The sequence below is a fragment of the Sciurus carolinensis genome, chromosome 4, assembly GCF_902686445.1.
Source record: "Sciurus carolinensis chromosome 4, mSciCar1.2, whole genome shotgun sequence".
NCBI lineage: Eukaryota > Metazoa > Chordata > Mammalia > Rodentia > Sciuridae > Sciurus > Sciurus carolinensis.
In genome coordinates, this window is record NC_062216.1 from 166,067,812 (window position 1) to 166,082,685 (window position 14,874).

General features: G+C 62.5%; 1 protein-coding gene across 7 annotated transcripts in view; it reads right to left on the reverse strand.

Annotated features, from left to right (window-relative positions):
- Positions 1-2,386: 2,386 nt before the first annotated feature.
- Ift27 (intraflagellar transport 27) overlaps positions 2,387-14,874 on the reverse strand; it is a 33,246-nt gene continuing 20,758 nt past the window's right edge. For 2 of the 7 annotated variants that reach the window (XM_047548474.1, XM_047548475.1), the window contains exon 8: positions 13,583-14,619. In XM_047548474.1, the coding sequence (XP_047404430.1) occupies positions 14,161-14,619 (459 nt within the window). In that variant the 3' untranslated portion in view covers positions 13,583-14,160. Of the gene's footprint in view, positions 2,790-13,582; positions 14,620-14,711; positions 14,768-14,874 lie in introns of those variants that run through there. The other 5 variants (XM_047548486.1, XM_047548485.1, XM_047548482.1 and 2 more) reach the window with 5 other exon arrangements.

Below are 14,874 nucleotides of genomic sequence, written 5' to 3' on the forward strand. Positions count from 1 at the left end.
CGGTGCCCAAGGTGCTCCGTGGGTCCTGCTGGTTGTGCTTGTTCTGAGGAAGCCCCCCACAAGGTCAAGTTCAGTGGATCCTGTGGCTAAACACTCCCTGAGCTCGCTCTCTCCTGAGGAAACGGCGGGTTCTGCAGGTGCATTTTTAGGGGAACCTACCTGAACCCCGGGTAGGTGGGTAAGGGGTTAAGTGGAGATGTGGAGACCCAGCCAAGAGACCCTTTGCCATTTTGACTTTGGGGAGTGTGGACTCGGTGGATGAGGGAGGTTTGGGGCGCCCACTCTGACTTGGTCTCCTTTGTGGTACAGTCGCGCGGGTCAGCGGGTGGAGGGAGACGACGAGGCGGGAGGACTCAGTGGGGGAGATTACAGATGCTCCCTAGAGAAGCAGACCAGAGGCAGCAAAGAATTGTTCAGTGGGTGTAAAAGGAGAGGTGGTAACAGAACCGCCCAGCAGCCACCAGGAAGGACACGCCGAGGCTCCTGCTGTCCACTAACGGGATTTGCTGATTCTTGACTAGAGTTTGGGAAGCCAGGGAGGGAGGGGCAGGACAAGAAGGCCTGCGCTTGGCACTGGGGTGTCGAGGAACTCTGGGGCGCTGAGGGAGGCAGAGGGAGCAGGAGGTGAGTTTTACGAGTCACTGCTGCACATCGCGCAGATCCCTGGGGTGTCTGAGGGACCTGGCTAAGCGGCGCAGCTCTTGAGACGGCCGGTGTCTGAACTGGGGCCCTGACTGCACACCTCTTTGGGGCTGGACCACGGAGGTCAGGGCTTCCCAGCAAGGGGGCAAAGGAGCCGACGCCAGGGAAGTGGCCCCAGAGGCTGGGCAGCGGTGTGGCGGAAGGTCGTGCGCGCCAGGTGCTAGAATCCGTCTGTAGGTGTGAGGATCGAGCGAGAGTCAGAAGCAACAGCTGGTTCAAGGTACTTAGCCCCACTTCCCCGGATGATCCCTTTCTTCGTTTGGTGGATGTCAAGCCAGACCGAGGGGCTGGGCACGGAAGGAAGCGCATTCTCCTTCGTGGGCGGCTTTGAGCTGGGCACTGAAGGCTGAGCAGGAGCTTGAGGCAGACAACGGAAGGAAGGGCATTTTGGTGGAGGGGACAGTGCAGTAGACCCCTCTCCATGGGGCCCACGCTCCAAGCGGCCTGGGGTTGTCCCCAGCAGTGACTAGGGCAACCCCTGTGTATCCTGGTCCCTTCCTGTACATACGCACCTACAATAGGCTTCAGCTTATCACCCGGCATAACAGGAGATTGACAGCAATAACAAATTATAAACCAGGCCTTGTAACAGCAGGCTGTGATAAGTGCTATGCGAAGAGGGTCTCTTTCTCCCTCAAAGTCCTTCATTGTGCCGTGCTGGCTCTGCGTGGCCACAGGTGACTGAAACCTCGGCAGTGAAAATCTTGGGTAAGAGGAGGCAATTGTGCGTGTGAGGCTGAAGAGACTCGTCCGAAAGCAGAGCGCTCAGTGGGGTCCGGGCCCGAGCGGCTGGCGGCTCGCGATCCATTCTCGGTTCTCATCAGGATGCTTCCCTTTTTGGTGGAAAGTCTTAGCGTACACGGTGGGTTTTGGGGTCTGCCGAGGGGAGACTCCTGGAAGACAAGGGACAGTGACCCTCAGGCGAAGGCTTGGCCATCTGGCTCTGGCCAGCCGGGCTGTGGCCTGGGTTTCAGTTTCCCTGTCACTCAGGATTTGGGCCCCAAGGACTGGGAGGGCGTTCAGAGGTCGGTCCGGGCCGCTGCTGCTGTCCTCCCACCACGCCTTGCCCGGGGCTCTGGAGATCTGGATTCCCATCCACTCAGGAAACCGCTCGCTCTTATTTTATCTCCATCACTCCCGTCCCTCTTTTGGGCCTTGATGTCTGTTGGCTCAGCAGGGACACCGAGAGGGACGTGGGAGGGCCACAGATGATGTTCGTGAAGTTCTTTCAATAAAAGGATTTAGACTCTCCCTTCCACACGTCCCTTCTGTGTAAACTGCCTCCTTTCCTCGACCCTGGCCCACCGTCTCCTCTCTTCCTCCAGAAGCCAGATAGGGACGCATCTTACCAGCGACATCTTACCAGAGGGTGGTCACTCCCTCTGTGGTGCTCAGCAGTGGCTGTGACCCAGGCCAGCCGATTGTGCTTTGAATGCCTCTCTGTGGAACCCACTCCCAAGAGACTAGCCCGTCTGTGGAAAGAGTCTTTAAAGCGCTAGAAAGGGTGACACCCCTCCATTCACTTCACTTTCACCTTGGGAATTGCTCAACATGCCTACCTCTGTCTGGCATCTGTGTTGGTCAGCTTCGTGTTACTGCAACAAAATACCAGAGAGAATCAACTTGAAGGAGGAAAGGTTTATTTTGGTCCATGGTCACCTGACCGGTTACTTTGGGCCTGTAGCAGCAGAGCATATCACGGCAGGAGCACATGGCTGTCCCCTCCTGGCAGCCAGGAAGCGCAGAGTCCCCCAATTCTCTTGTAGAAATTCCTTCCACCAGGTCTGGCCAGGGGCTGGGAACTGCCCTGCCACATATGGGCCTCTGGAGGGTGTTCGAGGTCCAAACTGCAGCCACTCTGAACACAAACCACACGATTCTCTGCTTCCTCTGGTTTGTCTCACTAGGGGGCATCTGGAGTCTTCTCCAGAGTCCCCGCCCTGCCCCGTGGTCAGGGCTCCAGGCCCTGCTGCCAGGGTTCTGTCACCAGCTGGCTGCGTGCTCGCGTGTGTCTCCAGATGTCCTGTGCCTCCGCCCTCGATCATGTAAGTAGGGAGTCACAGCAGGGGCTGTTGGTCTCCGTATGCCTGCAGAACAAGCCACGCCAGACTCAGTGACTCCAAAGACGAGTGTAGCTTTTCCATTCCTGCCTCCGGGGTGGGACAGGAGGGAGAGGCTGGGCGTGGGGTCCAGGCTGGGCGGCAGGCTGAGGGTTAAGACGGGTCCTCCCCACTGGTCTCTCACCTTCCTCGGAGGGTGGGCAGGGCCTGTTCTCAGGGGGTGGGGGAAGGAGCCCCGACCCGAGCCTGGGCCAGGATTCCAGCTCTGGGACACAGGGCGAGGGACTTCAAGCCCTCACACCTCAGCGTCCCTCTCTGCAGGATGGAATGACCGTACTTCTGTTTTAGAGCTAAATTGAGGCTATGCACGTGCAGGAGATGAAAACATTTTTAAAAATTACAAAGGCTTACATTCGATCAGTCCCAAAGACCAGCACACAACTGACCCGGCTCTCTGAAAGCCAGAGTGAGCAGACACCTGGGAGGACGGGAGAATCTGCTACCTTATTTTATAGTTGAGAAAACTGAGGCTCAGAGAGGGCTGGGCTTCACCCAGGGGCACACAGCAATTAGTGGTAAGAGACTCAGACGAGAGCCCAGGTCATCGCAACTCCCAGCCCCTTTGGCTTCAGGACCTCTGGGGGCGGGGGGTTTGCAGAGCCTGCGGGGATTGTCAAGTCCAGACAGGTGTTAAAAGCACGGGCGGGCGACTCTTTCTGGCAATGCCTCACACAAATAGGCTCCGGCTTTCAAATGGCCAAGTGGTTTTCTAAAAGCACAGGAGTCTTGAGAGCAGGGGTTCTGCTCTGCTTCCAGGGAGCCCGGGCGCCGTGTGAGGGCGCTGGCCCCAGCTGGTGCTGCTGTGCAGGGCGCCCGGCCCGGCGGTGGTGCTGGAGCTGGACAGGGGCCGCTTCCCTCCATCGCAGCCCCCACGGGGGTGACCAGGGCTCCCTCGGGGTCTGGTCCTGGATCACCGCGGCCCAGCAGTGTGACCTTGGGAAAGTCACCTTGCCCCCAGGTCTCAGTGTGACCCTCTGCTGCTCAGAGGGACAGTGCTATCTGGTCAGGTGTCGCAGGGTGGACGGAGCTGGGCTCTCAAGGCGCTCCGTGGGGCCGGAAGCCGCGCCATCGTCACTACCTCACTTAGGAACCGCCCTCCGAGGGTCCCAAGGCACCCAGTGTCCTCGACCAGCAGGAGCAGCGGCGTCACCCTTCCCGCTCGGTGTCCCCTTGGCTTGCGAGCGACACCACGTGCGCCCGCCCCTCCTGGGCCTCTTGCGTCGCAGGGCACACGTCACGAGGCGCCCGCCGTGGCTTATGGTGCCCACCATGGTCCTAGAGAGGAGGACGCGGGTCCAGGTGTCACCTGGGCCCATCCGTGCCGCCGGGTGGCCCGTGGGGAGCAGCGTCACTCTGACCCCGCTCCTGTCCCTGGGCCCACGCCCTCGCTGTCACGGAGCCTTCCTGCGTGAGGCTGGGGACGCTGCTCCGGGTGAGCTCCTGGGGGGGAGGAAAGCCCAGCTCTGGACGGCAGCCTGCGGGGCACCGGCAGGGCAGGGCGAGCCAGCAGAGGCGCTGCCTGCCCGCTGGCCCGGGAGCTGGGGCACTCCTGGCGTGGGCTGCCACCCTGCCAGCCCTCTGGAAGTGGGGAGGCGGGACTTGTTACCTCGGGGGTCCCCGAGCAGAGGAGCTGGTGGGAGCCGGGCACCAAATAGGTGCTCAGCAAACATCAACGGCTCCTCTGTCGGCCAGGGCGGAGGCTGGGCCCTGTCCCTCCAGAAGAGGGGCTCACTCTGGCCGCCCCCCTGGCCCAGCGTGAGTGGGTGGGTCGGCTTCCGCAGCATCAGAGCTGATTCCTGGCCTGGGGACAGTAGCTGGAGACAATTTTCAGAGGTGACAAGTCACAGGTCCGTGGCACGGCCAGTGTGGGGACCTTCCCACACAGTCTCTCACATCTTCATAGATTCCCTGAGCGGGGTGTCAGGATGGCAGGGCAGGCGAGGACCCCGGGTCTGAGAGGGACGGTGACTTGTCCTACGTCACGCAGGGGGTGATGGTGGATCTGGGCCTCCCGTGTGGAGCCCCTGCCCCGGGTGCCCCTCCTGGGATAAGGGAGGAAGCCCAGCAGGACTGTCAGGGGAGAGTGTCCCTGTGCCGACCCAAGCCCCACACAGCCGCCTGCAAAGCCCCGGCAGCGCAGCCAGGGGCTTGTTTACGCTTCAGATTCCCCAGTGGACAGGGGCTCCCTGTCCTGCGAGGGGGTCCGGCAAGCTCCCAGCCCCAAACCCAGAGGTGACAGTGCAGACCGGCCGGCCGGAGGAGCCTGGCAGAGGTGGGCAGAAGGCCGCCCTCCCTTCTCCCTGCCCACGGCTCTCTGAGCCCGGCTGCTGGCCGGGCATTGGCTTCCTGCAGGCCACCCCTGGCCACTCCTGACCTCCCGGGCACCTCCAGTTACTAAAAGAGACAGGTCCACGTTGGTCATTATGGCTCTGTCCTGCTCATTGGGGTCGCCTGCGAGCCGGCACGCTCCTGTCCTCTGGGCGTGTGTGTGTGTGTGTGCGTGTGTGTGTGCATGTGCATGTGTGTGTGCGTGTGTGCGTGTGTGCATGTATGTGTGCATGTGTGTGCATGTGCATGTGTGTGCGTGTGTGTGAGCATGTGTGTGTGCACGCACGTGTGTGCATGTGCATGTGTGTGTGCGTGTGTGCGTGTTCTTGAGAGCTTGAAGACGCAGCTCTGCGCCATCTCCCCCCACAGCTCCCCGATGGTGGAGTCCCCCTCACAGCTTGGGCTCCCAGGGCCCCCGACTTGGGACGTGTGGGCGCTGGGAACCCGCGGTCCTCGCCACACAGGTGTGGGCACCCCTCTGCCTGCACCCCATGTGGCTTGACCCAGCTCCTGGTGCCCTGCGGGTTGGACGCTCGGCTGCTCAGCGACCTGCTCGCGGGCTCCCTGGGGGCGGGAGGCAGGGGAGGAGGGGAGGTTCACCTGGGCTTTGGAAGGCAGCAGGGCACTGACCCATCTCCCCCCAAGTGCTCTGTCGGCTCGGGGTCTCTCGTCTCTGGGGGTCTGGGACCCCAGCCTCCTGCTCCGTGGGGTCCTGCTTGCTGAGCCCCAGCCTCGGGGCACTGAGGGAGGTGTCCACCCAGAGGGTCTCGCGCCTCGCCTCCCTGGACAGGTGAGGAAACCAAGGAGGAGACGGAAAATGGTTTGCTCGGGGTGGCACAGGCTGTGGGCCGCGCTGGGCCGGCCTCCCGTGCCAAGGTCACGGGCTCGGCTGCCTGGGGCCCCCAGAGCAGCCCCTCCCTCTTCTGGCTACAGCCCTGATTTCTTAGAGGGCAATTTCCTGCGTCCCTTGGGTCCCGTCTTGGGGCACTGTCCGTGGAGGTGGCCTGCCCTCCCTGACGCCAGCTCAGCTCGTGGGACCCCCCGTCCAGGACCTCGTGTCTAGAACAGGGAGACACAGGGACCCCCCACCCTCCCAGGCAGGAGAGACCCCGGCTAAGGATAAAGACCGTCACCCGTCAGGGCCTGCGGGGGCGGCCGTCTTTCCTGCTGCCTCAGACCCGGGGCCCTGTCCCGTCGATTCTGCAAACTGGCCCACACGCCCCGTGACACCCCAGCCCCATTTTCTTTGCCTCCGTCGGTCCCAGGGTCCCACTGCTTCCCATCACATGATCCTGCCGGTTCCCGAGGCGCCGTGAGTCGCCACAGGCCAAGGCCCTGGACGCGCTGGCTGGGCAGGTGCCGTCGCCCTCACGGGGACGGTCCCCTGGCCTGTGTCCCTGAGGCCCGGGCTGGTGCCGGGGGCCACGCCGCCCTCCCAGGCCTGGTTGTTGGGATCCCGCGGGGCCTGAGTGGCGGGTCTCGCAGGGTCCGGGCGGACGCTGTGTCACTGTGGACGGGCACCCTGGGCAGCTGGCCCCAGTCGACTACGTCGCGGTGGCCGGCCCCGCGGTGGAAACGGGCCACCGCCACCTGCGCATTGTCCCCGTGGGTAGCCGGGCGGCCTCCTCGACACGCAGTGACCTTGGCCCGGGAGGAGCGCCCCAGCCCTCCGGCCCTGTCCTCCCATCCTCCACGTTGTCACCAGAGCCACAGCGTCGCTGCTTCTAGCACCTGCACGCGCCCACCTTTAATGAGGGTGGGGACCATCGGTGGCCCTTCCCCAGCACCGGGGGGCCCTGGCCCGGTTAGGGGAAGAGGAAGGTGAGGCTGGAGGGCAGGGAGCAGGAGGGTCCAGCTGGGCCTCCCGTTCTCGGGGCTCTGCCGCAAGGAACCCGAGGACGCACCGGCCGTGCGGCGTGGTGAGGCGCGTGCCAGCTGAGTGGGAGGCTGAGACAGGAGGCTCGCTGCAGCCCAGGAGATCAAGGCCAGCCTGGGCAGCAGAGCCACACCCAGTTCCAAAAATAACAACAATAATAAAACCTCTGCCGTCTCCACCTGTGTGACCGCTGTCCTCTCTTGCCCGGACCCTGCGCCATCCTGTCTGGTCTGCCTGCTGTGACCCGGCCTTGCCTCCGTCCCTTCCCAGCACAGTGGCTGGAAGAACCTGAAGGCCTGAGTCAGCCACAGCCGCTTCTGCTGCTCAGGGAAGCGCGCGGGGCTGCAGAGGCCCCAGGCCCCCGGCCCGGCCTCCTGGCCCACGACGGTCCTCTGCCCACTTCCCGCAGGCTCACCTCGCTCCCACCACACCAGGTTCACCATGGCCTCAGGGCCTTTGCTCCGACCGTGCCCCCTTTCCCGGATGTGCACACGGCTTGCTCCGCCCCGAGTCTGCTTCACAGGCTCCCTCTTCTACGACCACGAAGATGGCAGCCCATACCCGAGCTCCTCGGCCCTCACCATGTCCACCTCGTTCCCTTGCAGGGTGGCCCTCTGTGACCCTGTGGGCTTCCCGAAGGGTTTGCTCTGGGAGAGTCGAGGCGGCAGAGATGGACGATTCTGTTAGCCTGTGACTCCTGCTTCCCATGTGGCACAGCTGCCTAACGCCCTGCTTGTGCACAGCGGCGCTGTGTAAGTCCCCAGTGGCTCCCTCTGATCTTGGACGTCTCCCTGACGCTGGGCACAGGAGGGCATCGGTGCCTCCCGCCGTACGAAGTGTTGTTGGCGTCTCCAGGAAACCGAGCGATTCTGTGGGGGCAGAGGCTGCCTGGGCCCCGACCCACCTCTGGGGCCATCTTACTTTATTCTCAGCTTTATGCTCCACCAGTGCCAAAGCTCTCTTAGACCCCTGGTCTGTAGTACCTCAGGGCCTTTGCACATGCCTGGTGGGCTCCTGAGTGCTGGTAGGTGTCATCCCTTCCCGAGACACTCCCACGCCGTCAGTCCTGGGGAACGCTCGACCCCTCCTCCCTTGCCCGAGTGGCTGCCCTGTGGGTCCCTCGGCGTGCGCATCCTACCCTCTCAGGGAGCCTGGTGAGCTCCTTGAGGACAGAGGCTGGGCTCCGCCTGTGTCCCAGGCGGTGTTGTTTGCTGGGGATGACGGAGTACGTCTGACGCAGCCAGAGAACAGAGCCCCTGCCGAAGGCCCTCTCCAGGTCACCGGCTGGCGGGACGGAGCGGCGTCTTGTTGTTTGATCACTTATTCATGCTCTGTTTTCAGATGGGGTCTGAGGCAGCCTGAGATGGAAGCACGACCCGGCAGAATCCCGGAATCCCGATGCCCCCACGCCCAGCTCTGCCCCTCCGGTGAGCATGCGCCTCCCACGGCGCCTGTGCCCCACGGCTGCTGCCTTCCAGCCGCCGTCTGCGCGCCCGTTGGCAGCTCGGGCGGGGTCGTCTGGTTCTGCCTGACCCTCGACCCTCGGCTGAGCAGCTCTGAGCGGGGCCACCAGCCGCTTCTGTGACACCAGGTGCAACGGGCTGGCTGAGCCCTGTCCCTCGCGCTCCGGGTCGGCCAGGCCCAGGCTAGCGGCTCCGCGCCCCCCACTCGGGGCCCACCCGGCCTTGGAGCCTCCTTTTCTGCGTCGTCTGTCCCCGGGGACCTGCCCCCGCCCGCGTCGGGCGTTGGAGAGCAGTGCGGTGGCAGTGCGTCTGTGACAAGGACCCGCCCTGGCAGCACAGCCCCCCGTCCCTCGGGCCCCGGGAACTCGGCCCCTTGGCGGAGGCCGGGGCGGGGATGCGGTCGCGGGCAGCGGAGTCGGGCCTCGTCACTGGTCACGTCTCGGGTGGCCTTGCGGCTGGGGACTGGGCAGGGGCAGCTGGGGGGACGGAGCCTCTGCGACAGACGCGTGGGCAGAGCGTGGAAGGCACAGGGAGCCCACGCTCCTGCCCCGACTGCCCGCCTGAGAGGGGCTGGGAGCCCTCCTGGGCCAGAGGACGGACCGGGGGCCTGGTGGGGGCGGACAGGTGACTCTCCAGGACGCGGCTCTCCCGGGGGCTGCCCGGGGCCCTGCACACCGTAAGGCCCCGCCACTTGGTCTGGCGCAGCCGCTGCAGCCCTGCCCAGCTGCTCCTCGGGGTCTCCTGTTTGCTCCGGCTCCTCGGCCGCCTCTTCCCGGCATAGCAGGCAGGGGCTGTTAGCTTTCTGCCCCGGGGGGCTCGCTACCCTCCTGGCCCCTCTGGCTCCCCTGCAGATCTGCCTCCGTCCCGGCCACCGTTCCATTCCTCCATCTCTGTGCTCTCGGCTGCTCCAGGGCCTTTGCACGTGCTCTTCCCCTGGCCGCACCTGCTCCTCCGCAGACCGCCGCGGCCTTCACGTCCTGGGAGACGCACCTTCCTGCCTCCTCTGTGGAAGTTATGTTCCCGGGCGAGTCCCTCTGGCAGCTCCGTCTCCCGCACTCTGCGCCATCTGCTTTGAATTTGTATGGCCTCTCTGGGATCCTTTTGTGTCACCCTCTCAGAATGTGAGCCCCACAAGGGCTGGCACCGTGTCTGCCTTCGTGCCCTCCCAGCACGGTGCCCGGGCACAGAGGGCACTCATTGCTCCTGGTGGCACGAGGAGGTGCCTGCCGCGGCCATCCCTGCCCACCGCCGCCAGGACTTCTGCACGCCCTGTGGCGGCTCACCAGGACTGTGGAGCCATGTTCAGGTCGGGGTCAGGTGACCCTGGGGACATGGGGGTGGCGTCTGGAGCTGGAAGGCGAGCCCTGGGGCACCGTCCCTCCTGCTGTGTGATGGTCCGGGGCCCCTTCCCGGGAGCGGTCCTCCTGTCTTTCAGACGAGGATGCTGAGGCCCAGAGAAATCAGACAGGGCGCCCAGAGGGCGGCGGCAGAACCCGGCAAGGGCAGAGGGTCGCGCGTTGTGTGTGACCGTGGCCCGTCCCCCTGCCTCAGGGGACGGCCGGGACCCTGAAGACGGGGTGCAGCAGGAGGGAGGGCCTCGCCCATGGCCACGCCACCCCTGGTGCCTCTGAGCAGCTTCCCTGAGCGGCTGGTGGCCACCTCTGCAGGAACGGCCCAGATGACAGGCTCTCCTCGCCCGGGGACCATCGGGGACGCAGCGCAGCCACTGACCTATATTAATGGCGAGTGCCATTCGTCGTCCTGGTCCCCTCCCACGAGCACGTGACCCCACCCGCGCACACCTCGTCTGCCCAAGGACGGTGTAAAAATAAAGCCGTCCCGTCCCCGTCCCTGTCCCTGTCCCCGTCCCCGTCCCCGTCCTCGGGCGCCTCGCCTCCAGCTGCCCGGCTCCAAGGCCACGGCGCTCACCCGGTTTGCGGGAGGGAAGCGGCAGGACAGGCGAGGCCCAGAGGGAGTGGGGGGACGGGGCTCCTGCCCAGACCTGCAGGGAGAAGAGGAGAGGCAGACGGACAGGGGGCCAGCCAGCCTGCCCCCAGGGAGGACCAGGACAGGAGAGGCACTGGAGAAGGAAGGGACGGAGAGGAGCGGGCAGCTGGGGGAACCGGCCGGGAGGGGCAGGCAGGGAGGCGAGGAGAGCACGCCCGGTCCCCCAAACGGGACGAGGAACAGAGTGCGACGGAGGAGACCTGCCAGACCCAGAGGCCAGGGCTGGGGTGGGCCTGGTCGGCAGGACAGGAAGCGGTCCAGGCAGGCGCGGCGCGGCCGGGGCCACAGCTTCCTCTGCAGCTGGCCGTGGTGTGGCCCCGGCCCACCGAGGCTGGTTCCCAGCGTCTGTCCCTCAGAAGCCCAGCCAGGCCCCGTCTCCAAACAAAGATACGAGAAGGGCTGCGGATGCGGCTCAGTGGTCAAGCCGCCGGGGTCAACCTGGGGGCTGAGCAGAAAGACGTGGCCACCGCCGCTCGTGGTGGGGTGTCGCTGGGCCCAGCCTTGTCCCTCTCGGGGGGTCTCTCCTTTGGTCACTGTTGGATGGACTGGGAGTGCGGTACTTGGCCTCTTGCCTTCCAGGTCTGTCTGGACCTCGCCTGGAGCCGCCGGCTGCCCTACACAGGGCCTCCCCGCGTGGCCCAGGCTCCCCTGCAGCATGGTGGCTGGGCTCTGAGAGGCCAAGTCGCCTTCCATGACCAGCGCCACAGGTCCATGCAGGGCCAAGGGGAGGGGACACAGACCCCACTTCTTTCGTTTTTGGTGGGAGGACTGGGGGTTGAACCAGGGGCACTGACCACCCAGCCACATCGCCAGCACGTTTGCATTTTACTTAGAGACAGAGTCTCACGGAGGCGCTTGGGGCCCCGCCATTGCTGAGACTGGCTTTGAACCTGTGGCCCCCCTGCGTCAGCCTCCTGAGCCGCTGGGATTACGGGCGAGCGCCACTGCGCCCGGCCTCGACCCCCTTTCTTGGAGGAGTGGCAAGGTCACTTGCAGATGTGGGGGGGGATGGGGAGTCTGTGGAACACTCACCATCACAGGTGGTCCTCAAAGTCACCCTGTCACGGGCTGAACTGCCTCCTCCAAAGCCACGTGGGACGCCCCACGCCTCGGAATGTGACTGTTTTTGGAGACAGGTCTTTAAAGAGGTGCTTAATGGTCTTCAGGGGTGGCCCTGATGCAATGACCGGTGTCCCCGCAAGAAGGGGCTGGGACGCTGACACACTCGGGGGACAGCATGTGACGCTGGAAAGAAGACGGCCCTCCCTGAGTCCAGAAGAGAGGCTCAGAGGAAGCCACCCCGCCACACTCCAGCCTCTGAGGGAAAAACTCCTGTTGTCTGCGGGACGTCATCGCAGCCGCTCTGGCAGACCGAGGCCGGTCCCCACGGGCAAATGCCCTCTCCCGAGGCCTCTTCCTGTCAACAGCTCCACATCCTGGACGCGGGAATCTAAAGGGGAGCAGGTGTGGGTGGGGCTCCCTGAGGACCACTCATTCTGTAGGAAGACCAGCGATCGAGGAGCTGAATCATCTGCCTGCTCCCCACGCCCAGCCACACGGGGGCAGGTGTAGGGCAACCTCCACAGACACCCCCAAACTAAAAGGGGGGAAGCCGGGGTCCAGAGCAGTCACAGAATCCGCCTGGCACATGTTGCCAGCCCTGGATTGGTGCTCCCTTCAAGTGCTGGCACGGGTTCTTCGCGGCTCTGACTGAGCTCTGGACGCTCAGTTCCTTCCACTGCATCACCCTGGGGCTCCTTCAAGGAGCGAAGGGTGTTTGTGTCTGAGTAGTTTTTCTCAGTTTCCTTCCCACAGGGTGCGCGAGCCCAGAGGCTTCCTTTTCACCTGGCGCTTTCTCCCTCTCTCTCCTTCACTACCGTTCCTTTAAAAGTCGTGTGGGCTTCTTAAGAATCAGGGTAAGTGTATTAATCCCTCCGGTCAGACAAAGGCACATTCCCAAACTCTCCTTCCCTTGGACTCTGGGCAAGCCGTCCTCAAGAGTCGCAGATGCCCTCTTGTCCAGTAGAACAGGGTTTCCTGGTCTGAGGGTCCAGGAGGCGCTACCTTAAACCTCTCTGAGGTCTCACCAAAGGCTTTGTGGTTGTGCGCTTGGGTCTCACTATTTTTCTGCTTGTGACCCTGGCTTTGATCATTGCCTGGAGATCATTTCTTATTTTGAGAATTGCCACGTGGAGAGACTAGGAATGAAAAGTTTTCAAATTCAGCAAATTTGGGCTCTTCTGTAGGCAAAGTTTGTTCTTTAGCTTCTCTTATTGACTGAGCTGGGATCTGAACCCAGTTCTGTCTGGCCTCAAAGCCTGTATTCGTGCTGAGAGGCCTGGTGGCCTCTCCACACACAGAAGGCAGGGATTTCATTATGTCCTGAAAGAAGGGTGGGATTTTAGCAGGTGGCAGAATGAAGGGCACACAGGCAGGGGTGCCCAGGGAGAAATGGGGGAAATGCAGGATGTGCCCGGAACAGCAGGGCGCAGGTGAGCACACTCCACCCTCCCCGCCTCGTTACTCGAGCATTCGAGTCCTAGTTTCTTCCCTGGTGACCACTTTTTATGTCCTCTCACAGCACAAATGCTCTGCTGCACTCTTATCAGTCGGCTCACGTGGGTTCTGTCTTTCCTAAGAACGCCCCTCTTCCTCTTGCCTCCCCGAGCAGTGACTTCACCTGTCAACACAAGATGAACGTCACCACCTCTGTGAAGTCTTACTTATTAGTTTGGATAAACTACCTGTTATTAAAAAAAAATAATCCCACCAGGTAGGGTGGTGCACACCTGTAATCCCAGCGACTTGGAGGCTGAGGCAGGAGGATTGCAAGTTCAAAGTCAGCCTCGGTAACTTAGCGAGGCCCTGAGAAACTTAGAAAGACCCTGTCTCTAATTAAAAATAAAAATAAAAAGGGCTGGAGATGTGGTTCAACGATTAATCGCCTGGGGTTCAATATACTACTAGTACAATTACTAATGATGACGATGATGATAACCCCCAAACCTCAGCATCTCAACAAGTTTCTTTTTCATTCGGAGTAAAAGTTGGCTAGCGTGAGGCCCACGGGCTTCGCTCCATGAAATGACACAGAGCCTCAGGTCCCTTCCACCCAACGCCTCTACCATCCTCTGGGATGCAGGTTGGCAACCTACAGCCTGTTTTCCTTGTAAATAAAGTTTTATTGAGACACAGCCATGCCCATCCACTGACATTTTGTCAATAGCTGCTTTAGCACACGATGACAAAGTAGATTTACTGTGACAGACTGTACGATCCAGAAAACTTAAAATATTTGCCTTCTGGCCTTTACAGAAAGTTTGCTGACCCTGGCTCTGGTCTCCTTGGGCCTGTGGACAGTGTGCAGGATCAGGGGGAGGATTCTATGGCTCGGACCAGAAGAGCAGCACGTCACTTCCTCCCATAGCCCATTGGTCACAGTTGGTCCTATGACTGCAGCAAACTGCAAGGAGGCTGGGAAATGTAGTCCTGGTGCTCAGGAGGAAGGTGAAGCCGGCAGCGCCGCAGGCCTGCAGCTGCTCCTGGACTTCCTGTCTCTGCTCCCGGGTCCTCCTCTCCGCCAAGCTCCCTGCAGCAATGCCCTCAGGGGACAGAAAGTTCTGTGAGGGCAGAGACTGCGTGTGCTCGGCTCAGGACGGGCATTTCAACACTGCCGCAGAAGAAAGGCAGCCCCGCGGCACGTCCTGAAGTCACTGCCGCCTGGAGTTCGCGGGGCACGTTCCGTCCCTTGTGCCCGTGGCCACTGACCTTCAGGTTCCTTGCTCCTGTGCCACCGGCTTCTTTCCAGAGGCTTCATACTGACGTTGGGCTCCACCCTGAGCAACAGACCCCGCCAGTGCCCGCATGGAGCTGGAGGCCCAGTGGGACAGAAGCAAGAGAGGCTTCCCAAAGAACTATGCAAATAAATACGAGGTGGCATCAGTGACCAGACGCTCCGCTCGAGAGGGGCAGAGTAGCATGTCCGAGGGGAAAGCCCTGCTGGAATCCAGGGTTGGGGGCGGGGCCTTCCTGAGGAGGCGCTGCGGAACCATGAACAGAAGGAAAAGCAGACAATAACCAGGTGGAGGGAGGTTGGGCAGCGGGAACAGCTTATGCAAAGGTCCTGAGGTAGGAGGGAGCATAAAGACATGGTTATCATTAACAAAATGACAGCGTTATCACTGACGATACAGCTCAGACCCATCCAGTACTTACCAAGTCCAGCCACCGGCAAGCCCTCTGCACATGTGACGTCAGTCAGCTTGCACGCCCTGTGAGAGAGGCCCACAGTGGCGCAGCGGCTAACTGCCCACCCCAGAGGCCGCTGAGGCTGCTTCTCATTCTTGCTGGCAGCCCCGCCCGTCGCCGTCCTCCACCC